Genomic DNA, 26,791 nt, shown 5'->3' with positions numbered 1-26,791 from the left:
GTACTATTATTACCCACATTTTACATTCAAGGAGATGGAATTTAGGTAAATTTCCCAAAGGCATAAATCTAGGAGCTGGGATTTGAATCTGATAACCTGACTCTGTCTGCTTTCTGAGCTCACTGTGCAGTTAGGTTAGCCCTGTCCAACTGGCTTTGCACAGGACCTCAAGATCATCTGTTCTGTTCCTTCCAGAATATTCATAGGGAGTGAATGGGCAAGTTCCTGACAAGGAACAGTAGCATTGAAACTAAGGAAGAGGACAGAAAAGGGAGCGACTCTATGATTGCAAAGATAGATTTTTCTTACTTTATATTCTTCTCTTAGACCAGCAATATTTTCTCCAGTCCTGGTGACATTGGTAGTCATTCTGAAGGCTATGGCGAGGTAGCCAGAGCATCTCAGTGACTTCGCAAAAGTTTATTTGTCCCTCATGCAGAGTTTGATGTGTACTTCTGGGGCTGTCCTCCGCCCCCTGTCTCAGTGTAATTATGATGGCTGCAGATGTCTGATGTGTTTTAAATTTCTAAACTGTGTTAAACTTCTGGCTGTGCCGGGCTTTCCTGCAGGCAGCAAACATGTTCTACATTGTGATCATCATGGCCATAGTCCTGCTGAGCTTTGGAGTTGCACGCAAGGCCATCCTTTCGCCCAGGGAGCCTCCTTCTTGGAGCCTTGCTCGAGATATTGTATTTGAGCCCTACTGGATGATTTATGGAGAGGTCTATGCTTCAGATATCGATGGTATGTAGAGGATTCCACCTCAACGCAGAAATCACACCCTTGAGGATAACTCAGTGTAAAAAAAAAAACCCTGGAAAGCCATCCTCTGAATCTTAAGTATGTCAAGAGTTGGTGCTAGTCTGCTAAGTTTTTTTTTTTTTTCTCCCCTTTTCCTGCTTTTTAGGGCCACACCCACAGCATATGGAAGTTCCCAGGCGAGGGGTCGAATCCAAGCTGGAGCTGCCAGCCTACACCACAGCCACAGCAACACAAGCCGCTTCTGCCATCTGCAAGCTACACCGCAGCTCACGCAGATCCTTAACCCACTGAGTGAGGCCAGGGATTGAAATTTCGTCCTTATGGAGACTAGTCAGATTTGTTTCCGCTGCTCCACAATGGGAACTCCTAGTCTGCTAAGTTAATGTGCTATTTGTCTAAAGTCACAGGACTGTGATTCACCTTCTCTCTCATTCTTTCAAATTCTTTATTTGTAGTTTGCTCAAGCAAGCCCTCCTGCCCTCCTGGTTCTTTTCTTACTCCATTCCTGCAAGCCGTCTACCTCTTCGTGCAATATATCATCATGGTGAACCTGCTGATTGCTTTCTTCAAGTAGGTCATTTTAATCCAATGCAGTTCTTTTATTTAAATCAAAATGGGACAGGTGTTTTGAAAAAGTCACATGAATTGTGAGTATGTCACCTTTTTTTTGTGTGTGTCTCATGTTTTATTACTATGGATTTACAATATGGGCATGGAACTCCTGGTAGGAAGGTAGCAGAGTAGTAGAAGAGAAAATAAATAGCATGTAATAAAAGCAGAATGAAAGGAGATTGCACATTGTGATTAAGCAACAATTTAGAATCATGGAGAATAACAGCTGATGAGGTTGAAAGTTGGCTAAAGAGTCGATGATAACTTTTCTTCCCTTAACTCTCAGTTTATCTCATTTTCTGTTTTCTTCTCACTTTTCACCTCTCAGTCTCCTTTCTGGATCATCTTCTTCTCTTCAACCTTTTAACATGGGCATGTATCTGGGCCCAGACCTTTTGTTTACACGTTGGTGATCTTGTTCAATTTCCTTGGAATATATATCACATATATGTATCATATATACCCATACATATATATCATATGATATATATAGGTATACTGACAAATCCTAACTTATGTCTTCAGCCTGGATCTCTTTCTTGAACTTCTGTCCTGTAGCTCCAACTGCATGGTCTATCACATCAGATGTGTGATAGATTTCTGAACTTTTAAATGCTTAGCTCTCCTCTTTCTCAATATATATTTATTCTACTTGTAGTCTTTCTCAAATCTGTTTATGTCAAATCTTCATCTTTCTTATTGTTCAGACCAAAAGCCTTGGAATCATTATTTATTTATTTATTTTTTTAGGACTGCACCTGTGGCATATGGAGGTTCCCAGACTTAGGGGTTGAATTGGAGCTGGAGCTTCAGGCCTATGTCACAGCCACAGCAATGCCAGATCTGAGCCGTGTCTGTGACCTATACCACAGGTCATGGCAACACCAGATCCTTAACCCACTGAGTGAGGCCAGGGATCGAACCTGTATCCTTATGGATACTAGTTGGGTTTGAACCACTGAGCCATGATACTTCTACCTCTAAACTGTTAGGAATACCTGTTGACTCTGCCTGCAAATAGCTCATCAATCCAATCACCTCTCACCACCTCACTGCTACTACAAAGCCTCCTAATTTAGTCCTCTGCTTATATCTTTGGCTCCTATAGTCTGTTCTCAACCCTACTGCGCTCTATTGACACTTGAGATTTTTTTAAGTTACTTAATCAGTCTATTCCCTAGTAACCCTTTAAAAGCATATGTCAGATGATGTCATTCGTCTGCTCCAAATCCTTCAATGATTCCCCATTTCTTTCAGGGTAACAGAGTTTCTGCAGTGATCAAGGGGCCTCACATTTGCCTTCCCTGCTGCTTCTCCTATCAGCCATCATTTTGCTTTTACCCTAATTCATTCCTCTCCAGCCACACTGGTCCCTCAGTTTTTCAGATAACACAGGGGTGTTTGCTATTCCTTCTGCCTGGAATTTCCTTCCCCGGATATCGGGGTGGGGGAGATTCCCTTACCCACTTCATGTCTCTCTCAAACATACCCTCTTTAATTAGCCCAAACCTAAGGATGTTATTTAAAAGTGCAGCCCTCTTTCTTTCGACCATCTCCTTGGGTGCCTGGTCTCCCTTACTCTTCTTTCTTTATACTAGCCATTTATATAATATATACAAATATATTTTATAATTTATGTGTTTGTGTGTGTGTGTGTGTATATATATATATATATTCATATTCTTTATCTGTCTCTTCTCCCAGAATAGAAACTCCACAAGTATATGTTTGTTTGCTTTGTTTTTTTTTGGCCCATGAATTTATCTCATACACTGGAGAGAGTGCCTGGCACATAACTTGTTTAATGGATGAAAGAAACCAAGTTGTAGGAAAAAAGCTAGTATTTTCTGAATGCCTCTTTTATGCCAGGCAGTTTTCTAGGTATTTGACTCATTGGTTATCTCACTGAAGACAGAAAGATAAAAGGGAAATCAGTGCATAGAATCTAAAGCAAATAGAGAAGGCTGGAGGAAGGCAAAATAAATCCGAAAACTTAAAAAAAAAAAAAGACGTTGCATATAAATAGCAAGACATAACTTTTTGCTTGTTACGTGATTATATGATAGCTATCATCTCCCTTTAGCCTCACCATTTTATGAACTTATAGCATTTGCTAGTTTTGTTTTTTGTTTTTTTTTGTCTTTTTAGGGCTGCACCCATGGCATATGGAGGTTCCCTGGCTAGGGGTCCAATTGGAGCTGTAGCCACCAGCCTACACCACAGCCATAGCAACACAGTCTCTGACCTACACCACAGCTCACAGGAATGCCATATCCTTAACCCACTGAACAAGGCCAGGGATCAAACCTGCATCCTCATGGATACTAGTGGGATTCATTAACTGCTGAGCCACGACAGGAACTCCACTAGTTTTTTTTTTTTTTTTTTTGACATTTCAAATAAGAATATGAGATTTTTGTTTCTCAAAAATGTCTGGTGTCCAAAGGGGTTTAGAAATCCTCACATACACCAGTCTTCTCATTGAGATGAGCACACTGAGGACTGAATAGGCTGAGGAACCCCAGATCTGAGTTGTCCAAGGGCTCCTTTTTTTTTTTTTTTTTTTTTTTGGTAGAATTTTTTTTTTTTTTCCTCACTGAACAGCAAGGGGATCAAGTTATCCTTACATGTATACATTACAATTACATTTTTTCCCCACCCTTTGTTCTGTTGCAACATGAGTATCTAGACAAAGTTCTCAATGCTATTCAGCAGGATCTCCTTGTAAATCTTTTCTAAGTTGTGTCTGATAACCCCAAGCTCCCGATAAAGGGCTCCTTTTAATCATTGCAGAGAACCTGAACTACACTGTGACGGTCGCCACCCGCTGGTGGACAACCTTTAATCACACTTAGAGTGGCTGCAACAAGTAATCTTGGTGCTTCTCCAACTCGATTGTGCAGAGTTACCTGGAGGACTCCCTCAGACGCAGATTGCTGATTCAGTACTGGGCCAGAGCCCAAGAATTTGTGTTTCTGACCTGTCCTCAGGTGATGATACTAGGTGCTGCTGGCTCAGTGACCACACTTTGAGAACTCCTGTTAAACCCAGTTATCTGCATTTCCCTCATCTGTTTTACAGGCTCTGTAAACTTCTGTCTTCCTCTTATACTAACCTGGCTTTCTCCAGGATAGTTTGAATTCCTTCTCTTCATCATTACTACAGTTTAGGGTTGCCTGTATTTTTACTTGCCAAATTTGGCTGTCCTTCTCTAGTACTTTTCTGATGTCTTTCTCTAAAAAAACGAAATTGCATGTGAGCCCAAGCACAACATTAAGATGGATCTTTGTCTTTCTGGCTCATTTCACTCAGTATGAGATTCTCTAGTTCCATCCATGTTGCTGCAAATGGCATTATGTCATTCTTTTTTATGGCTGAGTAGTATTCCATTGTGTATATATACCACCTCTTCCGAATCCAATCATCTGTTGGTGGACATTTGGGTTGTTTCCATGTCCTGGCTATTGTGAATAGTGCTGCAATGAACAGGCGGGTGAATGTGTCTCTTTTAAGTAGAGTTTTGTCCGGATAGATGCCCAAGAGTGGGATTGCGGGGTCATATGGAAGTTCTATGGATAGATTTCTAAGGTATCTCCAAACTGTTCTCCATAGTGGCTGTACCAGTTTACATTCCCACCAACAGTGCAGGAGGGTTCCCTTTTCTCCACACCCCCTCCAGCATTTGTTATTTGTGGACTTATTAATGATGGCCATTCTGACTGGTGTGAGATGGTATCTCATGGTAGTTTTGATTTGCATTTCTCTAATAATCAGGGATGTTGAGCATTTTTTCATGTGTTTGCTGGCCATCTGTATATCTTCTTTGGAGAAATGTCTATTCAGGTCTTTTGCCCATTTTTCCATTGATTGATTGGCTTCTTTGCTGTTGGGTTGTAGAAGTTGTTTATATATTCTAGAGATTAAGCCCTCTTTGAAACTATTTTCTCCCATTCTGTAAGTTGTCTTTTTGTTTTCTTTTTGGTTTCCTTTGCTGTGCAAAAGCTTTTCAGTTTGATTAGGTCCCATGGGTTTATATGACATAATGCCATTTGCAGCAACATGGATGGAACTAGAGAATCTCATACTGAGTGAAATGAGCCAGAAAGACAAAGACAAATACCATATGATATCACTTATAACTGGAATCTAATATCCAGCACAAATGAACATCTCCTCAGAAAAGAAAATCATGGACTTGGAGAAAGACTTGTGGCTGCCTGATGGGAGGGGGAGGGAGTGGGAGGGATCGGGAGCTTGGGCTTATCAGACACAACTTAGAATAGATTTACAAGGAGATCCTGCTGAGTAGCATTGAGAACTTTGTCTAGATACTCATGTTGCAACAGAACAAAGGGTGGGGAAAAAATGTAATGTATACATGTGAGGATAACTTGATCCCCTTGCTGTGCAGTGGGAAAATAATAAAAAAAAAAAGATGGATCTTCCATTGTGCCCTCCCCACTAATATCATGCTATAGACTTAAAAAGTTAAAGATGATACGTTGTTTTAAAATTTGTGCCACTGACCACAACTTTCATCACAAGTTCTGTAATATCAGCATATTTACTCCACTAGGGAGTTGCTTTTATTGTAAAGTTATATAAATAATTTATGAAGCTCTGCTTGTGGAGTTATTTTAGGATGAATTGATTCTTCTTTCCTGTCTCTTCTCCTTCATTAATATTTTTTTTCATTTGAGTGTTTTAACTGGTATTTCTCACATATGATGTTAGGAGACTCTCTGCATAAGGTTAATGATAGAGAGGAACATTAAATCTGTTTACCCCGAATATTTTTATCATCTGACTGCTGGTCATATCAAGTGAACCACTCATAGAGGTTGGAAAAAAAGAGTCTGATATTTCAGGATTCCATATTAAAGCACTGTTCCTCTCTTACTGAAACTTCCAGTAATGTTTACATAGAAATGAAGTCCATTTCGAATAATCTGTGGAAATATAATCGCTATCGCTACATCATGACCTACCACGAGAAGCCGTGGCTGCCCCCACCTTTTATCCTGCTGAGTCACATTGGTCTCCTGCTTCGGCGTCTTTGCCATCACCAAGCTCCAAATGACCAAGAAGAGGGTGATGTTGGATTAAGTAAGTTTTCATTGGTGGGGCAGGAGGAAAAGAGCAAATCATGGAGATTCAAGGTGAAGACACCTGGAACATTGTCGATTAAATTCAGGGCACAGGATGAAAGGCTCTGGGAGTTAACTGACAAGAGATATCAGCTGAGGACCTGGGTCTGAGTAAATACATTGAGCTCATTATGTGCTTGTAGTTCCTTTTGCTAAGAGTAACTGATACTTTGAAAGGACCACGTAGGAACAGAATCTCTGCTTGAATATGAAAAGGTTGTGTGTTACCTGGAAAACCTGTATCTGCTTAGCTGGAAAGTCATTAGAATAACTCCTAGAGAGTAGTCACAGTGACCCATTGTTGTTGAAGATGGGATCCAAATAGAAAGCCTGCAGAAGCTCTTGTGGATGAAGAGAAATAAATAAGCCAGATTTTACTTTAACTTATTCACCAGAGTCACAGATCTCTGGCTCTCTATTCTACTGAGTATGGAAGGGATTCTTTATAGATATTTTATGTATTTATTTATTTTTTGCTTTTTAGGGCCTCACCTGAGGCATATGGAAGTTCTCAGGCTAGGGGTCCAATCAGAGCTACAGGTGCTGGCCTACACCACAGCCACAGCAATGCTGGATGTGAGCTGCATCTGCAAACTACACTACAGCTCAAGGCAATGCTGGATCCTTAACCCACTGAGCGAGGCCAGGCATCGAACTTGCATCCTCATGGATCCTAGTCGGTTTTGTTAACCGCTGAGCCACAAAGGAAACCCCCAGGTGTTTCGTATTTTTAACAACTTCAACATAAGTTGCAGAAGTGTGGATTCTCTCTCCTTTTTTTTTTGGCAATGACTAACTTGACATATTTCAAGATTTTTCATAGTTCATTTTGCTTATTCATATCTTGACTGCACAGTATGATTGTCATACTAATTGTCAGAAGAGAACATTCCTTCTTGTGGTTTATAGATCTGTTGTAGCTCCTCTCAAGCAGTTCTACAGTTGGTACTAGGCCAATATCTAGATAATTCATAGATATAGAGAAAATATGTGGCATAAATCTACAATCCTTTACTTAATCCCCAAATCTGAAATACTTCTGAAAATGGAAGTATTTTTCTTCATCAGTTAGAGAAAGACTCATTTGGACAGAATGGGACTAATGTGAAGCCATTTATCCTTTGTAGCATGAATATTCATTGATTTTGCTGCAGAAATAATGTTTAATTTCAGGGTATTGTCCTAGCTCCAACTAGGGATTTTACTTCATTCATGGCGTATGCAGTATGTTACAATTACAAAACTAGAAAACTTCTGAACTCTGAAACAGCACTCTTCTAGGAGTTTCAGATAAGGGACTGTGGATATTTATACATTTATATGAGCCCTTAGGAGGACAAGAGTTATCACAAGGTTGGCAGGGTGACAAGCTTTTGCTCCTGCTCAGGTTGACTCTGTAAAGTATTTTTCTTGAGTCACTTTGATGACTTATTTTTCTTTTCTGGTCCTTTTTCTGAAGAGACTCAGCCTTTCTAAGGAAGTCAAAGCACCACTAGAATTAATTTAAAGCCTTATATATTGTAATTTTCAGGCTTCTAATCAAGTGCCATCCCACTCGATGTATCTAAGAGGAGAGTGTGAACCACTTGATAGATCCTGGAATTAACTAAGATTTCCAAATTTCCTAGCACCATTCCAAAGAACTTTTCCTGGGCTCACCTTGATCTTGCTTATAGGATGATTCTGATATAAAACTTGAGGATGTATTCTGACGGATAATGGTGCATTCACCATGAACTCTAGGAAATTTTTTTCCCACCACTTTCTCACTAGTTTTATTTATTTATTTATATTTATTTTTTCCACTGTACAGCATGGGGACCAGGTTACACATATATGTATACATAATTTTTCCTCCCATTGTCGTGTTGTGATGTAAGTATCTAGACATAGTTCTGAACGCTACACGGCAGGATCTCATTGTAAATCCATTCCAAGAGCAATAGTTTGCATCCGTTAACCCCAAGCTCCTGATCCCTCCCACTCCCTCCCTCTTCCCCCAGGCAGCCACAAGTCTATCCTCCAAGTCGAAGATTTTCTGGGAAATTCTCGAGTTCTAATGAGACGCTTTCCATCCTGTTTATTGAAGATCAAGGTGTTGGCACGTGGGGCAGCAGTGCCACCTGGTGGAGAATCATAAGAACACACCACATACTGCAAGGAGCACCTGTCACTGGAATTGTTCTGTGCATTGCTTTCAGGAATCCACAGAAGGCTCAAACCACAATTCTAAGCCTCCTTGTTTATAAGGGATTTTTTTTAATGGTCACACCCATGGCATATGGAAGTTCCCAGGCCAGGGATTGAATCCCAGCCACAGCTGTGGATCCTTTAACCAATTGTACTTGCTGGGGATTGAACCCTTGCCTCTGCAGTGACCTAAGCCACTGCAGTCGAATTCTTAATCCACTGTGCCACAGCAGGAACTGCTATAAGATTCTTTAATGCAGATAGACATTTGGGGTTGAGTGGGCATGGGGGGAATACTGGATTCTTTTTTGTACCTGAAAGATTCTTCCACACCACAAAAATCCAAAAACATGGTACATGTGAGTTGTGAACACCCTTTTCTGACTGAATATTTTCTTTTAGTCACCTTTTAAAATTGAAAATTAATATTTTACCTTCAAGTTTATTGAAAAACAACAGACTGTTTGCATATCTGAACTCTAATGGTTCTCCCCCCACCACTCCCCCTGCCAATTTAGGTGAAATAATTAAAGGATGAGAACATTGCGATTTTATCTTTTTTGCTACAGCATTTTTATATTTCACAAGTTTTAGAAACTTAGAAGATAATGTATTTTTCTATTAGGTTAGAGTGAGAGCCAAGGTGGTAGATCAAATGTGATTCCTGAAGTTTGGTGTACAACTGCATTAGTTTCATAACATCATGAAATGGTATGTCTATTATTATGATTATTATTGTCTTTTTAGGGCCGCATCTGAGGCATATGGAGGTTCCTAGGCTAGGAGTCCAGTCGGAACTGTAGCTGCCAGCCTATACCACAGCCACAGCAACTCGGGACTGAGCCTCATCTGCAATCTACCCCACAGCTCACGGTTATGCCGGACCCTTAACCTACTGTGTGCCAGGGATTGAACTCGCATCCTCATGGATGCTAGTTGGGTTCACTAACCGCTGAGCCATGATGGGAACTCCGAAATTATGTGTCTTTTAATTAATTAATTATAATTATCAAGGAAGATGTATAGCCTTGATTAGCCCTTGACTGGTGATAATGTCTCTTTTTCCAATAGAAGAGCCTCGTATATACAAACTCAGTGCATATATAAATTCAGTGCAACAAGGTAAAACTCTCTTATAGTTACTGGATTACTTTCAACAGACTTTTATTTCTTCTAACCTTGATTTTAACCTAGAGGTTACTTATGGTAATTTTGACCAACTGTTGGTCAGCAGTTGATGGGGGAGCTGCTATATGCCAATAAATAGGGTGAATTTTATGTGTAAAATGCTCTAACTTATGAAGATATTGAAGGTAAAATAACTTTTTCACATGATCACGTTTAGATTCCCACATCAGTTTGTAGAAGGACCCATGCTGGTGTTTCTGGTTGTTTCTAGATAGTGGTTTTCCACTAATATTAGGAACACAGTGTGACAAGGCAGCAAACTCTTATCATACAAGTTATATATAGTTTTATCCATTTTCAACGCAGGCGGAAGAAACCTCACTCAGACATTGTATCAGCTTCCTATGGAGGATGAATAATGATACTTTTATGTACTATACTTATTTCCATAGAACTCTACCTGAGTAAGGAGGATCTGAAAAAACTTCATGATTTTGAAGAACAGTGTGTGGAAAAATACTTCCATGAGAAGATGGAAGGTCTGAATTGTAGCTGTGAGGAACGTATCCGAGTGACATCAGAAAGGTAAAAGTTATATAAGCATTTCTTTCCTTCTTTCCTTCCTTTTTATGGCTGCACCCACTGCATGTGGAAGTTCCCTGGCTAGGACTTGCATAGGAGCTGCAGCTGCTGGCTTACCCCACAGCTACAGCAACATGTGGTCTGAGCCTCTTCTATAACCTATACCACAGCTTTCAGCAATGCCGGATCCTTAACCCACTGAGTGAAGCCAGGAGCGAACCCACATCCTTACAGAGACTACTTTGGGTTCTTAACCCACTGAGTCCCAATGGGAACTCCTACATGTGTATTTTCACCCCTAAACTGCTACCTAACCCTGATTATGCTAGTATATCTCCAAAAAGCAGAAAGACCTGCTTTTATAACTCAAGAGTTTTTGATTCTCTAAAATTTTCTCTAAAAGAATATAATAGCCATGTAATCAGGGCACATTTATAGGGCATCTACTATGTTCCAGGAGTCTTCTAAGTTATTGGAAATAAAAGGTGATTAAGAGAGACCAGGGGCCATCCTTCCTAGGATTTATATTCTGGTTCATGCCTGTGGAGGGGTGAGAGGGGTAGAAAACAAAAAAGAAATACGTAATTTAATGTCAGTAAATGAACAGTGAAGAAAAAAGTAGCATGAGGGATGGAACATGAAGGTAGCAAATGGTCTGCTGGAGTTGGGTGTTGGGTTGGACCGTTTTGGGAGCCTGATGCAGGAAGGGCACTCTAAGGCATTTGAGAAGAAGGGGCCTGAGGGAGGTGGGATGGTGCACCTGGCTGAAGGAGACCCCACAGAGCTGCTTAACCCCTTCTACCACGTGAGGATACAATGACAAGTTTGCAACCCAAAGAGGGCCCTCACATGACCATCTTACCCTGATCTCAGACTTTCAGCATCCATAACTATGAGCAACTACTACCTGCTGCTTATAAGCTACCCAGTCTGGGGCATTTTGTTACACCAGCCCACATGGGCTGACATGCTCCTTTTTTTTAATTTTTTTTGCTTTGTAAGGCCTCACCCACATTTATGTAAATATGTGTTTGGGACTGAATTTCAGATGTTTTATACTGAGACAATGCTGAATATTAAATAATGACTTGTGAACCCACAAAATTCTGTTTTACCTGAATGTCTTTAGGCCGAAACTCTGTGAGCTTCTCTTTTTCCCTTCCACACATTTTGTCTTCTTTGTGGCTGTGCTCATTGAGTGCTGTGGGCCAGCTGTTTCTGTTTTGTATGAAACATATACCCAGATAGGCAAACTGCTAAACATCCAGAGCCAGGATGAAGTTCTGCTTGTGCAGTTACTAGCTTTATGTGCTTAGGCAAGTTTACTCTGGGCCTTGTTTTCTTGCCAGTAAAATGAACATAGCAGTTGTGTGGACCCCATGGGGTAATCCAGATGAACTGTGTGGCAGAGCCTGCTGATAGATAGTAAGAGTGCAGTGAAGGTCACCTATTATTATGTAAAATTAGGCTCCAAAACCTGTGAGTATAGTTTCTTCTAAAATGCAAATTTCCCTTCCAAACATTAAGAAAAAGAAGGTAAAGAGATAAAACTGATTGAGATGGGCATCCTTGCCCCTAAGGATTATGAACCGGGACAAGGTCATGGAGAGCCCTTTCCTTTACATTATACGCTAAGGAAAAATTGTAGATGGTCAGAAAGATTTACCTTCTAGGAAGTAACCATATGGATTTGAGGAGTCAGAATTGGAACTAGGGAGACAGCTTGAGAGATCGATAGGGCAGACGGATGACCCTCAAGGACTAGCAGCATTTAAAAGAGCATCTCAGGAGTTCCCTTTGTGGCTCAGCGGTTAACAAGCCTGACTAGGATCCATGAGGATGTGGGTTCAATCCCTGGCCTTGCTCAGTGGGTTAAGGATCTGGTGTTGCCGTGAGCTGTGGTGTAGGTCACAGACACGGCTCAGATCTGGCGTTGCTGTGGTGTAGGTCGGCAGCTACAGCTTTGATTCAACCCCTAGCCTGGGAAGTTCCATATGCTGTGGGTGAGGCCTTATAAAGCAAAAAAATTAAAAAAAAAAAAAAAGGAGCATGTCAGCCCATGTGGGCTGGTGTAACAAAATGCCCCAGACTGGGTAGCTTATAAGCAGCAGGCAGTAGTTGCTCATAGTTCTGGATGCTGAAAGTCTGAGATCAGGGTGAGGGCCCTCTTTGGGTTGCAAACTTGTCATTGTATCCTCACGTGGTGGAAGGCGTTAAGCAGCTCTGTGGGGTCTCTTTTTTAAAAATAGAGCACTAGTCCCACTCCTCAGGGCTCCATTCCCATAACCTAATCACTTCCTAAATGCCCCCCACCTGCTAATACTATCACCTTTTCAGGTTAGGATTTTAACATATGAATTTGGGTTGGTGTTGGGGACATAGCAGAGGTGAAGAAGAGAGGCATATTTTGAGAGGACAATTCATGAGGTAAGTTGGGGATTGGTTGTGGAGCTAAGGGAGAGAGCCGAGAGCCCAGGATGACTCATGTCTGTAGCAGGGTAATTAGGTGAAAGGTGATCCTTTGGAGATAATGAAGGTACAAAATGCACAGCAGGGAGGGTCTGGGAAGCAATAAGGTTTGGATTGGTTGAGCCTGAGATTCTAGTGGCATATTTAGCCAGAGATATCTGGAAGCCTTTCTGTATATGAATCTGAAGCTCTTGGGTCAATTTTGAGCAGGACAAGGAGATGTGGGAGTCATCTGCCTGTTGTAGGAAAATAAAACCAAGACAGAGGAAGGGATTATGCCCAGGAAGTAAGTGGAGTGGGAAGCCTGGGTGGGCTGGGGCAGGGGGCCTCACCCTGAGAGATGTCCATACCTGTAAAATGGACAGAGGAAGAGGAACTCTGGAGAAGGAAAAGAATTGATTTGAAGAGTATAGGAAAAGCTAGGAGAAGTAGTAGCATGAGTTAAATGAATACAGAGGAAAAACTTGAGAACCAGACATTTAGAAAAAAGTAATTCAGTAATAATAATAGTCAACCTAACGTCAATAATACTCATACGCTATCTTATTCATCTTAGATTTTTGTCTTAGGATTTGAGTAGAAAAGGATTAGATGGTAGATGGAGTATGTACCTTCTGAAAAAGATTCTAGATGCTTTCAAGGACTCTAGAATATGATGAAGCCCCCATGTAAATGCAAAACACACTCCATCCGTGTTCCTTTTTTTTTTAGGGCCTCACCCTTGGCATATGGAAGTTCTCAGGCTAGGGGTCGAATCAGAGCTACAGCTGCTGGACTACACCACAGCCATAGTAACTCAGGATCCTATCCGCATCTGTGACCTGTACCACAGCTCACTGCAATGTCAGCTTCTTAACTCACTGAGTGAGGCCAGGGATCAAACCCAAACCCTCGTACAGCCTAGTTGGGTTTGTTAATCTCTGAGCCTCGAAGGGAACTCCTGGAGTTCCTTCTTGATGGCGCTATCTCATCAGCCCTCTTTTTACATGGTTGTCCGTGTAGACGTCATTCTGGGGAGCTCATTAATGAAATATGGGGGTGGGAAGGTGAGAGCATTTTCCTGTGGTAACTGAGCAGAGGTTTGAAGAGGGAGGGCATGGAGGATATTTGCATGCTTTGTTTATTAGGAGAGTATTTGTATGTGTGCCTACTTCTGAAGAAGAGATAACCAATATCCTTACATAGTTAACTGTTGTAAAAACAGAAAAATGAGACCATAGTAAGGCTGTTGCATATCTTACTTTCTCTCTTTGGAATGTTGGCTGCTTTTTGTCCTTATGCTATAAGCCAGCCTGCCCCTCTCTCCGTTCTATGGAGTAAGATGTTAACTAGGTCTTCTCCCCTATTAAACATGTTTGAGTACATTGTATGTGGGGAATGGGACATCTAAAAAAAGTTTAAACACTTTATCCTAATGGGCATCGTGACACATGAGAGTTGCAGTTTGAGCAGGTCCTAGGGTCATTTTGCCTTGAAACCATACTGAGAAGCATTTGTGAGCAACTCCCAGTGTGGAATCTGTTGGTGTGATTCATTTAGTCCTCAGGGGGCTCTAGGACCCCATAGAACTTTGCTGAGAGGTGCTGCAGTGCAGTGTTTAATCGCTGAAGACGGAGTCACCCCCTCAGGATTGGAAGCCTCACTCTGTCACTGACCATGAGACTGGCCATGTGACCTCTTGTTGTAAAAGGGATGGTAGTGTGGATTAAATAAGATAATGTAAAATGCCTGGCACATAATATGCATTCTGTGAATATTATGATTATCATGATTGTAATTATACTTGTTATAATTTCATTTTTACAATAACTGATCCAGAGGCCCACAGTGAAATAATAACTGTACTGGTTCCTCCCCCATCCCCAATTCTCAAACTCTGCATGGAGGAAACTAAAATTAAGAGAATTCATTTTATATGTCAGAAGGACTAAAAGATAGATTAAATTAATGCAGTTGGTAGTTGAGGAATAGAATTAAAATCTGTTTCATAGAACATTGAGCTTTAGAAAAATAAGTGTGTATACAAGCAAGAGGCCCTGATTTGAGGGTGACCAGGTTATTTGTGTGACAGTCTCTATTGTGGTTTGTTACCTGTCCCTGTGAATAGTTGCTGCTGTCACAATAGACATCCCTTCGATGTGCCTGCTGCTAATGGAACTTAATGAGTCTCCATTACTGCTGTTCAGACCGTTCTGTTTTTGAATTAGATGAAACAGTTCACTGGATGGAGAGGCTCTAATTAAGCATATTTGGAAGGGAATATACGTATATTTTGTGCTCTTTTCTTCATCATCCTTGCCAATTCTAGTCTTGCAAGTTCTATAAGGTCAGAAAGCCTCTCTCTCTCTCTCTCTCTCTCTATATATATATATATATATATTTATTTTTTTTTTTTTTTTTTTTTTTTTTTTTTGTATTTTTGCCATTTCTTGGGCCACTCCTATGGCACGTGGAGGTTCCCAGGCTAGGGGTCGAATCAGAGCTGTAGCTGCTGGCCTACACCACAGCCACAGCAACACGGGATCCAAGCTGCGTCTGTGACCTACACCACAGCTCACGGCAACACGGAATCCTTAACCCACTTAGCAAGGCCAGGGATCACACCTGCAACCTCATGGTTCCGAGTCGTATTCGTTAACCACTGAGCCACAAAGGAAACTCCCGTTGTCTCTTTTTTCTTTTTTTTTTCTTTTTTCTCTTAGGACTACACCGGCGGCATGTGGAGGTTCCTAGGCTAGGGGTCCAGTCACAGCTACAGCTGCTGGCCTACACCATAGCCACAGCAACACCAGATACAAGCCGCATATGCAATTTACACCACAGCTCACCACAATGCTGGATCCTTAACCCACTAAGGTGAGGCCAGGGATCGAACTCACATCCTCATGGAAACTAGTCGGATTTGTTTCTCCTGTGCCACAACAGGAACTCCCTTTGTTGTCTTAATTTTAATTTCTCTGCTTACCTAATGAGATTGGATATTTTACCATGTTGCATTATCTTTTGTCTTTTTTGAATTATCTATTTGTGTCCTTTGAGGTCTTTGTTTTTTGTTTTGTTTTTTAAGTTTTATTGAATTATAGTTGATTAGATCTTTGTATTTTTTCCCTTAGCAATTTGTAAAAACTTTTGACTTATAAAAGGATACAAATACTTCATTGTATTTGTTAGAATAATTTTCTATTTTTTTCTGTTTTAAAATTTTGTCTTTTATTTTGATGTGGACGAGTTTCTTTTTATGTAACCAAATATGATGTTATTTTGTAATTTACTTTATTGGTTGTTTTTTGTTTTTGTTTTTGTTTTTGTTTTTTGGTGCCATGGCCAGGGATCAACCCTGTACCACAGTTGTAACCAGAGCCACAGCGGTGACATCAGATCCTTAACCTGCTGAGCCACCAGAGAACTCCATTTCATTGATTGCTAAGCTTAGATAACTGTGTTAGTTTTCCTGGGGGTGCCATCATAAAGTACCAAAAACTAGGTGTATTACAACAATAGAACTTACTGCCTCACAGTTCTGGAGGTGAGAAGTCCAAAATGAAGATACTGGCAGATCCATGCTTTCTTTGGTGGCTCTAGGAGAGAGTCTTTCCTCCCTCTTGCAGCTTCAGTGTTCCTTGGCTTGTGGATGTGACGGTCCAGTCATAGGGTGGTTTTCTCCCTGAGTGTCTTCACATTGCCTCCTTCCCTCTGTGTCCATATTTCCCCCTTTTATAAGGGTATCACTCATATAGGCTTAGAGAGCTCCTTTATAACCTTATTTTAACTTAATTACATCTGCAAATATGCTACTGTCAAATAAAGTCACATTCCAGGAGTACTGCAGGTTAGGACTTCAGCATTCTTTTTGGGAGGACACAAAACAAAGCCTATCCCCATACAAATGTATTTACAGAGATACACAGAGAAGTATTAACCAATATTTTCTTTATTCTTTCTAATTCGCCAAATGAAATAAATTGTTACATTAATTTACCTTTGTACTTACATAGCTGAAAGTATCTGTGTTGCTTTTATATGAATCAGTGGCTGGACATCATAATTTTGGGTTAAAGTATTCAAAATAATTTAAAGATTGGCCTCAGGCTTTCTCTGAATGTAGGTTTCTTAAAATGGGTTTTAGTTGAAACTTGGGAAGCCTATTTGTACTGTGGACTTGGAATTTTATTTTAAAAGATTTATAATTTGTTTTTCCTAATTACATATATGACTATTGATTCTGTTCCTATCACTCTAGTTTCTTCATCAGGATTTCCTTACTCTACCAGAATAGCATAGTGCTTGACAATAGGAGGTAGTAAAATGTTTGCCATGTAATTAATGAATATATTAATGAATACAAATGGACTGATTAATGATATGATTGAATGGATAACCAGCTGGAAGCTGGAAATGTGGTTCTGAAATATTGGAGAGAAATAAGGGCTAGAAATGTGATTTGTGACTTTCTTTATTAAGGTGCTAATGGTAATTATAAAAGTGGATGAGATCACCTAGGAGGAGAGTACATACATGTTGGAGAGATAAGGCAGAAGACAAAGCCGCTAACTTTGGGAAGCAGCTTAAACTGAGGAGCCACCTAAAGATGGAAGCAAGACAGGAAGAAAGTAAGGCGTGTTCCCATTGGCTCACTGTGTTTATTTTCTTCTCCCTCCCTTTGCCATTAGGGTTACAGAGATGTACTTCCAACTGAAAGAAATGAATGAAAAGGTATCTTTCATAAAGGACTCCTTACTGTCTTTGGATAGCCAGGTTGGACACCTGCAGGACCTTTCTGCCCTGACAGTGGATACCTTAAAAGTCCTTTCTGCTGTTGACACCTTACAAGAGGATAAGGCTCTCCTGGCCAAGAGACAACACTCGCCCTGCAGGAAACTTCCCCACAGCTGGAGCAATGTCATCTGTGCTGAAGTTCTGGGCAGCATAGAGGTCTCTGGGAAGAAGAAATATCAGTGTTATAGCATGCCCCCTTCTTTGCTGCGCAGCCTGGCCAGAGGCTGGCATCCCACACACATGCAGAAAGGACCCTTTCTTGAGATTACAGAAAGAGAGACTTCAAATGTAAGAGATTACCAGGAAAAGCAAGAAGCAGAAACTAGCATAGCTGCTTCTGGGGTGTCCCTGAATAGGCAAGCACCCCCAAAGTATGGCCAATTTCTCCTGGTCCCTTCTTTTCTAGAGCAAATTCCTTATTCTGCAGACACCAACTTGCCTGCGTCCAGACCATCTGTGGAAGCACATCCAGATGTGCTGGTGACTGAACATGTCACCGAGAGTGAGGTCCCTGTTCACCTGACATGGCAGACCCCGAGTGTCTCGGCCCAGGGCTCAGTGTTGGAAACCAAGGAGCGGTATGAGTCACCTACTCAGGTACCGGCCAGACATGACAAGGGAGAGCAAATGGTCTCCACTTTGACTTGCACACCTGCACCCAAGAGAGTGACTTCCCTCCCTTCACAAGTCAAGAACGTGCAAACTGGAGGTGGATATGTGAACTGGGCATTTTCAGAGGGCGATGAGACTGGCGTGTTTAGCGTCAAGAAACAATGGCAAACCAGCTTGGCCTCCACTTGTAACAGTGACTCCAATCGGAATGAGCAATGCCAGAGACAGATGCGGGGCAGATCGCTATCTGATAACTCAACAAGACTGGCCCAGAGGGATTGCTCAGAGACTGGACCATGGCCTCAGCTGAACACATCCTTACAGATCAGTCCTCCTCGTAGGAAGAAACCCTTCATTAGGAGTCAGAGTTTGAGATTGCACAGGGAGGAGAAATCGAAGATCTGTAAGATTAAAAGTAAGAAGGGCACATTTTTAAAGCCAGTATTAAATTCTTCCATTGTAACCATTCTCATTCTCCCTATCCTCTCAGTCCTTTCTGTGGAACACAATGGTTCCCCATACCATCTGAAACTTAATCATGTAAACCATTTCCCTTACAGATCTTTCACAGTTCTCAGAGATAGGTCGGTCAAAATGGATCAAAGCTAAGATGCTAACCAAGGACAAGAAATTGTCACTGAAAAAGAAGAAAACACAAGGACTACAGGTGCCAGTAAGTGTCTGTTATGTTTTTGACAATTGAGCTAATAACCTGTTTTAGCTTGGTTTCTCTTTATTCTAAAGTGCTATTACCAAAAAATACCATTGTAATGGAAGGAATTACGATACATAAATTTAAGAGTCTTCAGAGTGGATTTGCCGCAATTTATCTGTCAACTCACATGTTGAAGGACATTTCTGTTTTTTCAGTTTTTGGCTGTTCCCGGCAAAGCTGTTACGAACATTTGTTTACCAGTCTCTGTGTAGACATATGTTTTAATTTCTCCTTGGTAAATATTTAGGAGTGGAATGTTAGAGTCATACAGTAAGCATTTGTTTAATTTTAGGAAAAACTTCCATTCCCACCAGTTTATGAGTAGTGCTTTTGAGTTCCAGTGGGGCACATCCTCACCCATTCTTAGTAAGCACAGTCTTTCAATTTAGGATATGAGTGAGTGTGTAGTGGTATCTCACAGTGGTTTTCATTTGCATCTCCATAGAGACTAGTGCTGCTCAGTATCTCTTCATGTGCTTATTTTCCATCCGTATATCTTTTTTTGGTGGCATGTCTGTTCAAATCTTCTGTGCATGTTAAAAATTGGGTTATTTGTCTTATTGTTAGGTTGTGAGAGGGTTTTTTTACTTTCATTTTTTTATTCTAGATATAAGCCCATTATTGGATATATGTCTTGTAAATATTTTCTCTCAGTTGGTGGCTTGCCTTTTATTTTTCACAAATGTCCTTTGAAACATATACATTTTTTATTTTGAGGAAATTCAGTGTTTGATTTTTTCTTTTATATCTATGCTTTTTATATCATATTTAAGAATCTTTGCCAATCCCAAGATCACTGAGTTTCTCTTATGTTTTCCTCTAGGAGTTTTATAGTTTTTGCTCTTACTTTTGGGTCTAGCACCCATTTTGAGTTAACATTTGTATATGATGATAAAAGGAAGGATTGGGTTTCTTTCCTTCCTTTCTTAAATACAAGTATCGCATTTTTCTATCTTTTTTTGTGGTAAAAAGTTTATCTTTTTCTTGTAGAGATATGTTGACACCTTTGTCAAAAATTAATTGACCAGGAGTTCCCATCGTAGCAAAGCGGATACGAATCCGACTAGGAACCATGAGGTTACAGGTTCAATCTCTGGCCTCATTCAGTGGGTTAAGGATCTAGCCTGGTGGTGAGCTGTGATGTAGTTCACAGACGCAGCTTGGATCTGGTGTTGCTGTCACTGTGGTGTAGGCCAGCAGCTGTAGCTCTGATTAAACCCCTAGCCTGGAAACCTCCATATGCTGTAGGTGTGGCCCTAAAAAAAAAAGCAAAAAAAAAAATTAATTGACCATATAAATCCACAATATGTGTGTATCTATTTCTAGGCTCTATTCTGTTCAATTTATCTATATGACTGTCTTTATGCTAATATATCACACTGTCTTGAATACTGTAACTTTATAATAAGTCTTGAAATCATGTGTCGTATGTCTTCCAAATTTTTTCTTCCTTTTCAGAGTTGTTTTGGCTACTCTAGTTTCTTTGCATTTCCACATAAATTTAGAATCAGATTGTCACATTTTACAGACAAGCCTGCTGAGCTGAGTGGAATTGCTGTGGATCAGTTTGGGGAGAATTGGCATCTTAACAGTAATGAATTTTCTGATTCATTAGCATGATATATCTATTTATATCTTTAATTTCTCTCAGTAATGTTCTGTAGATTTTAGTATACAGGTCTTGTACTTGATTTTTAAAAAGTATCTTTATGTACTTAAACATTTAATTTTATTATAAATTTGATTATTTAAAATAATTTGATTTTTTATAATTTTAAAAAATACTGATTTTGTATTCTACAACCTAGCTAAACTTGTTTGAGTAGGGTTTTTTTGTGATACTTCTTTAGAATTTTCTATATAAATCGTCATGTTATCTATAAATGAATGTGGTTTTACTTTTTTCTTCCAAATCTGAATGTATATTCTTTTTCTTACCCATTACACTGGCTAGACCCTCTAAGTGTTAAAAGCAGATATCCTTTCCTCGTTTCTGTTCTGAGGGGGAAAGCCTTTAGTCTTTTACCAGTAGATAAGATGTTACCTGTAGGTTTTTATGTGGATGCCCTTTATCAGGTTGAAGAATTTGCCTTCTATTCCTACTTTTCTGAGAATTTTTATCATTAACGTATATTGGCATTTATCAAATGCTTTTCGTGCATCAACTCACATGAACAGATGATTTTTATTTTTTATTATGTTAATATATTAATTAATCTTATCATGTCAAAAGCAAGGTTTAGAATAGTAGATCGACCTTGCTGGGATGAACCCCACTTGGTCATGATGTGTTATCTTTTTATTTTTTAATTTTTTGTCTTCTTAAGGCTGCACCCATGTCATATGGATATTCCCAGGCTAGGGGTCCAATCAGAGCTACAGCTGCCATTTCATGCCATAGCCACTCCAGATCCAAGCCACATCTGTGACCTACACTGCAGCTCATGGCAACTCCAGATCTTTAACCCAATGATTGAGGCCAGGGATCAAACCTGCATTCTTATGGGTACTAGCTGGGTTCGTTACCAATGAACCACAATAGGAACTCCCTGTATTATCTTTTTTATCTTTTTTATATATGGTATGAATTTTGCTAAAATTTTGTTACAACTTGTTTTACATCTATATTCTTGATAAATATGTTTAGCTGTCTTGTCTTGTAATTTCTGTGTCTGGTTTTGGTATCAGGGTGATGCTGGGCTTATTGACTGAGTTGGGAAGTGTATCCTCTTCATTTTTCTGGGTGAGTTTGTATAGATGTTATTTCAATCTTAATTTTTTGGTAGAATCAACCAATAAAACCGCCTTTGTGGGGAAGTTTTAACTACAAATTCAGTTTCTGTAATAGATATAGGGCTATTTAGGTTATCTGGTTCTTTTTGAATGAACTTTGTGTCTTTCAAGACATTTGTCCATTTCATCTAGGTTGTTAAATTTATTAGCATAAAATGTTTATTATGTTATCTTATCCTTTTGCTATCTTTGAGATCTGAGTGATAGAACTCCTCTCATTTCTGTATTTTATATTTGTGTTTTCTCTTTTGTTTTTTGATTAGTTTGTCTGTAGGTTTATCTGTTTTATTGATCTTTTTGAAGAACCAGTTCTTAGTTTTATTGGTTTACTTTGAATTCTATTTCATCGATTTCTTCACTTTTTTATTTCCCTGTTCTGTTTACTTTGGTTTAATTTGTTCTTTTTTTTTTTCTTGATGATTTGTGAAGGTAGAAGTGTTGGTCACTGTTTTGAGACTTCTTTTCTGGTATAGGCATTTAGTGCTATAAATTCCTTCTAATCGTTGTTTTGGCTATATCATACAGATTCTGATATGTTTTTATTTTCATTTAGTATATCTTTTTTGGAGAGGTGGGAGCATATCCATGGTATATGGAAGTTCCCAGGCCAGAGGTCAAATCTGTGCCACATCTGTAACAACAGCCACAGCAGTGACAATGCTGGATCCTTAATCCACTCAGCTATGAAGGAACTCCTTCATTTGTATATCTTATTATTTATTGTTAGGAAACCTTAGATCTGAGTTGATGATTCTGCAGATTCATTTTTCATATTCTTAATACCCTGCTTTATATTTCTATTCTACATCTATTTTTCCATATTACAATATGTATGCATTTTTCAAAGCCCCTCAGACTCTTCAGAATGAGAAACAGAAGCAAAGAGATAAATATTGAGACAATTAGGTAAAATCACCTTTTGGAAGAGATATTTATCTTGATGAAGAAGAGTCTTTTTTTCAGGGGATATGCCACAAGTTGCTAGAACCCCATGAAATAAGAATTTCTTTTTGAAATAGTTAAAATGGCAAGATTTCAACTAGGAATTACAACTGAGCTCAAGTACTAATAACTTGCATTTGTTTGTTTTCTTGTAGTTTATCAATTTATCCCACTTCTTCTCTGCCCCTGGAAATATATAAGGCAGCCATTATTATTAGCTATCTACTGTTTTAGTGATGAAGGATACGAAGCTCATAGACATTAAGTGACTTGCCCAGTTTATATAGCTTCTAAGTGACAGAGCTAAAATTCTGTCACGTTCCTTTGGATCTAAGCCTTATGTTTTTATTGTTGCTATTGTTTTGCTCTATACCAAGTGGTTTTCAAACTGTGGTCTCCCGTCAGCATTAGCACCACCAAAAAACTTACTAGAGGTTCAAGTTCTTCCTCCTCTAAGACCTACTGAATCACACCTCCTGAGGGTGGGACCCAGAAACCCATGGTTTAACACAGTCCAAGGTGATTCTGATGGACACTCAAGTTTGAGAAGCCTTGTTCTCCACCCTGATTCTCAGTCATGCCTGCAAATAGAAAAGTGACATGGATGCTTGTGTCCTGCCAGCTTGAGTGATGGGAGCCCAAGTCTTCCCAGATGATTTTCATGTGCAGCCAGTGTTAACAATCACTGCTCTTCAACCTGGTTCTTTTATTAATGTGATTCGAAATATGTTCAGATTAATGTCACTGTATTCCAATGTGTCTTTTTCTCCAGGTCATAACAGTCAACACCTGCCCTCAAAGTGATCAGTTAAACTCAGAGCCAGAAGAAAATAAGATCTCAGGAGAACAGAAGTGTTGGAAGGACTGGATCCCGGTGTCCAGATTGAGTCAGATAAGTATGTGACAGTCTATACTCTTCTATCCCCAAAACCCTGGTAGAGTTTCCTCAGGGTATACTCTTTAGACCAATGAGAGTCCATGCTCTTCTTTCAGGTGGAGATGAGAGGATGAGAAGATGGTCATACTCTCTTAGGAAAATAATTTTTGTTTTTAGTTTTTATGAAAGCGACAAAATACTATCCATTTGTTTAATGGAATAGTTGTCATAATTCAGAAAAAGCAAAATTAGGAGTTCCTATCATGGCATAGCGGAAATGAATCCGACTCGGAACCATAAGGTTGTGGGTTCGATCCCTGGCCTCGCTCAGTGGGTTAAGGATCTGGCATTGCCATGAGCTGTGGTGTAGGCTGGTGGCTACAGCTCCAATTAGACCTCTAGCCTGGGAACCTCCATGTGCCGCAGTTGTGGCCCTAAAAAGACAAAAAAAAAAAAAAAAAAAAAAAAAAAAAAAAGAAGAAAAAGCAAAAATAAAAGTAATGAAAATCTAGATAGTCTCATATTCTGAGCTGTTGAAACTTAGTCAGAGAATGTTCATTTAGTCTGATTTTTGGGGTGGAGTTTTCTAATTTTACAAATTTGTTGAAGTTCAAGTGACATTGCTATGTGCCTCTACACAGAACTCAGTGGATTGAGTTGTATTTGGTTATTTACTGCTGCTCACATATAATGTTTATTCCACTGGTGCATATCCCTTAAGCTTAATAATATTTTTAGAGAATAGAAGACAGATCGATAAACTAGGAATAAAGACTATGAGCTAGGCATAGAATGTGAAATAAGCCTGGACAGATGAGATAAGGGCAGATTATGAACAGAATTGAGAACAATAATATGAACATTGAACTTCTTGCATTTGATAGCAGGAGAACTTTACTAATTTTTAAACAGAAGGGACTATGTGATTAAAGGTCATAAATATTTAACATTTTTGGAATACTAAACTTAAGATGCAAATAGATAGTGTATTGAAATCTAAGTTACTATGCTTGTTTAAAACTTTGCTTGCTCTATGGTCACTGGTTTTCATCCAAGGAATGATTTTGTCCCTAAATGCACCCACTCCCCAAGTGTCTGAAAATATTGTAAGACATTTTTGGTTGCCACAATTAAAGGGGAGGAGCAGTTGTTCTTGGCATTGAGTGGGTAGAAGCCAAGGATGCCTCTCAACATCCTACAGTAGGTGAGACAGCAAACCTCCCCATCCTAATCCCCGCCAAAAGGAATTATCCCATCTAAAATGTCATTGCTAAAGATGAGGAACCTTGGTTTATATTTTAAAAAATACTCAATTTTTAAAAATTTGAACAACTTTTTCTTTTTATTTTTTTCCATTATAGCTGGTTTACAGTGTTCTGTCAATTTTCTACTGTACAGCAAGTTGACCTAATCACACTTACACACATACATTCCTTTTTCTCACATTATCATGCTCCACCATAAGTGACTAGATACAGTTCCCAGGGCTACAGAGAAGAATCTCATTGCTGATCCATTCCAAAGGCAATAATTTGCATCTATTGACCCCAAGCTCCCAGTCCATCCCACTCCCTCCCCTCCCCCTTGGCAGCCACAAGTCTGTTCTCCATGTCTATGATTTTCTTTTCTGTGCAAAGGTTCATTTGTGCTGTTTATTAGATTCCAGATATAAGTGATGTCATATGGTATTTGTCTTTCTCTTTCTGACTTCACTCAGTATGAGAGTCTCTAGTTCCATCCATGTTGCTGCAAATGGCATTATTTTGTTCTTTTTCTGGCTGAGTAGTATTCCATTGTGTATATATACTACATCTTAATCCATTCAAAACATACTTAATTGTTTATTGAGAACCAAGTGGACTCTACTGAAAGAGACATTAGAAATTCGATTTTTCAGAACCCCTTCAATTTACAGATATGAGTCAAGAGTTTAGTTGTCTTAAGCCACACCGTTTGCTAGAGCCCATGGTTTTCAAATCTTATACCTAAATATATAATTCTAAAACCAATGATAAATTTTTTCATTTTATTTATAAATGTATATTTACATTATATATTTTAATAAATAGTCAAACCAATATTTGTTATTATATATCATTCTTAAATTATTTGTTTTTTTTAAATTGAGATTCAATTAACATATAATACTGTACTAGTTTTTTTATTTTAAAAATGTTTTGATTTTCATTTGTATTTCTTTGATGATAAGTGATGTTGAGCTCCTTTCCATGTGCTTTTTAAGAGAATTTATTGGAGTATAGCTAATTTACAATTTTGTGTTAGTTTCAGGTGTACAGCAAATTGAGTCAAGTTGTTCAAATTTAAAATTTTTTTTTAAATTTATGCATAAATATATAACCCATTCTTTTCCTGTATGGGTTATTACTGTACTAGTTTTACAACATAATTATTTGATATATGTATATGTAGCACAACAATTAACAGTGTAGTTAACATCCATCACCACACAGAGTTAACACATTTTTCTTTCAATGAGAACTTTTAAGATATATTCTCTTAACAACTTTCAAATATACAATACAGTTTTGTTAACTATAGTCATTATGCTGTACAGTACACTTCTAGGTATTTATTTATCTTATAGCTGGAGTTTGTACCTTTTGACAATCTTCACTTGTTTAGCTCACTCTCCCATTACCCAAATTATTTAAGTTCTTTCCAATAAATTTTAAACAGAGAAATTTGGGGATGGCAGGAGGATTCTGGGAAAGAATCTCATTTAAGTCTCATTTAAGAAAGGACTTGAAGTACATTCTGAGTTGAGAATTTTATTTTTTAAGAACTTGTCTAAGTTAAGAACTAATTGAAAAAGAATTTTAAAAAAGTTTGAGGGTGGGAGGATACCCTGTCAGGTAGCTCTTTCTAAACACAAAAAGTAAAGTTCTGAGGAAATTAACTGTGACAAGTAAATGCAGAGTGTTAGCTTTTCCTATGAGTATTTTATTTTAAATATAACTGTGCTATCATTGAAATAATATTTATCATAATTTGATATAAAAATCATATATGAAATTTTGTGATTTTTTTCCAGTAGCCTTTTTGCATTTTTTGTATACTTTTTTTTTCAGCATAAAATATTAGGAAAATAATTACGACTGTTGCCTCCTACATTTAGCCAGGGACTCTTAATAAGTATTATTCTCATAATTAATCCAACCAAGTACT

The 26,791-nt window shown here is 39.0% G+C and overlaps 1 protein-coding gene across 8 annotated transcripts in view; it reads left to right on the top strand.

Annotated features, from left to right (window-relative positions):
• The window catches only part of TRPM6 (transient receptor potential cation channel subfamily M member 6), a 228,413-nt gene that overhangs the window by 170,566 nt on the left and 31,056 nt on the right, over positions 1 to 26,791 (top strand). For all 8 annotated transcript variants that reach the window (XR_002336394.1, XR_002336392.1, XR_002336397.1 and 5 more), the window contains 7 exons: positions 570 to 744; positions 1,218 to 1,332; positions 6,287 to 6,480; positions 10,292 to 10,424; positions 17,561 to 18,693; positions 18,839 to 18,951; positions 23,501 to 23,624. Coding sequence is in view for 1 of the 8 variants with exons in the window: in XM_021064975.1 (XP_020920634.1) it covers positions 570 to 744; positions 1,218 to 1,332; positions 6,287 to 6,480; positions 10,292 to 10,424; positions 17,561 to 18,693; positions 18,839 to 18,951; positions 23,501 to 23,624 (1,987 nt within the window). In the remaining 7 variants the exon portion in view is untranslated. The remainder of the gene's footprint in view (positions 1 to 569; positions 745 to 1,217; positions 1,333 to 6,286; positions 6,481 to 10,291; positions 10,425 to 17,560; positions 18,694 to 18,838; positions 18,952 to 23,500; positions 23,625 to 26,791) is intronic.

Source organism: Sus scrofa, chromosome 1 (genome assembly GCF_000003025.6).
Source record: "Sus scrofa isolate TJ Tabasco breed Duroc chromosome 1, Sscrofa11.1, whole genome shotgun sequence".
Classification (NCBI taxonomy): Eukaryota; Metazoa; Chordata; class Mammalia; order Artiodactyla; family Suidae; genus Sus; species Sus scrofa.
The sequence above is the reverse complement of the archived record's forward strand: the minus strand, read 5'-3'. Positions and strand labels throughout refer to the sequence as shown.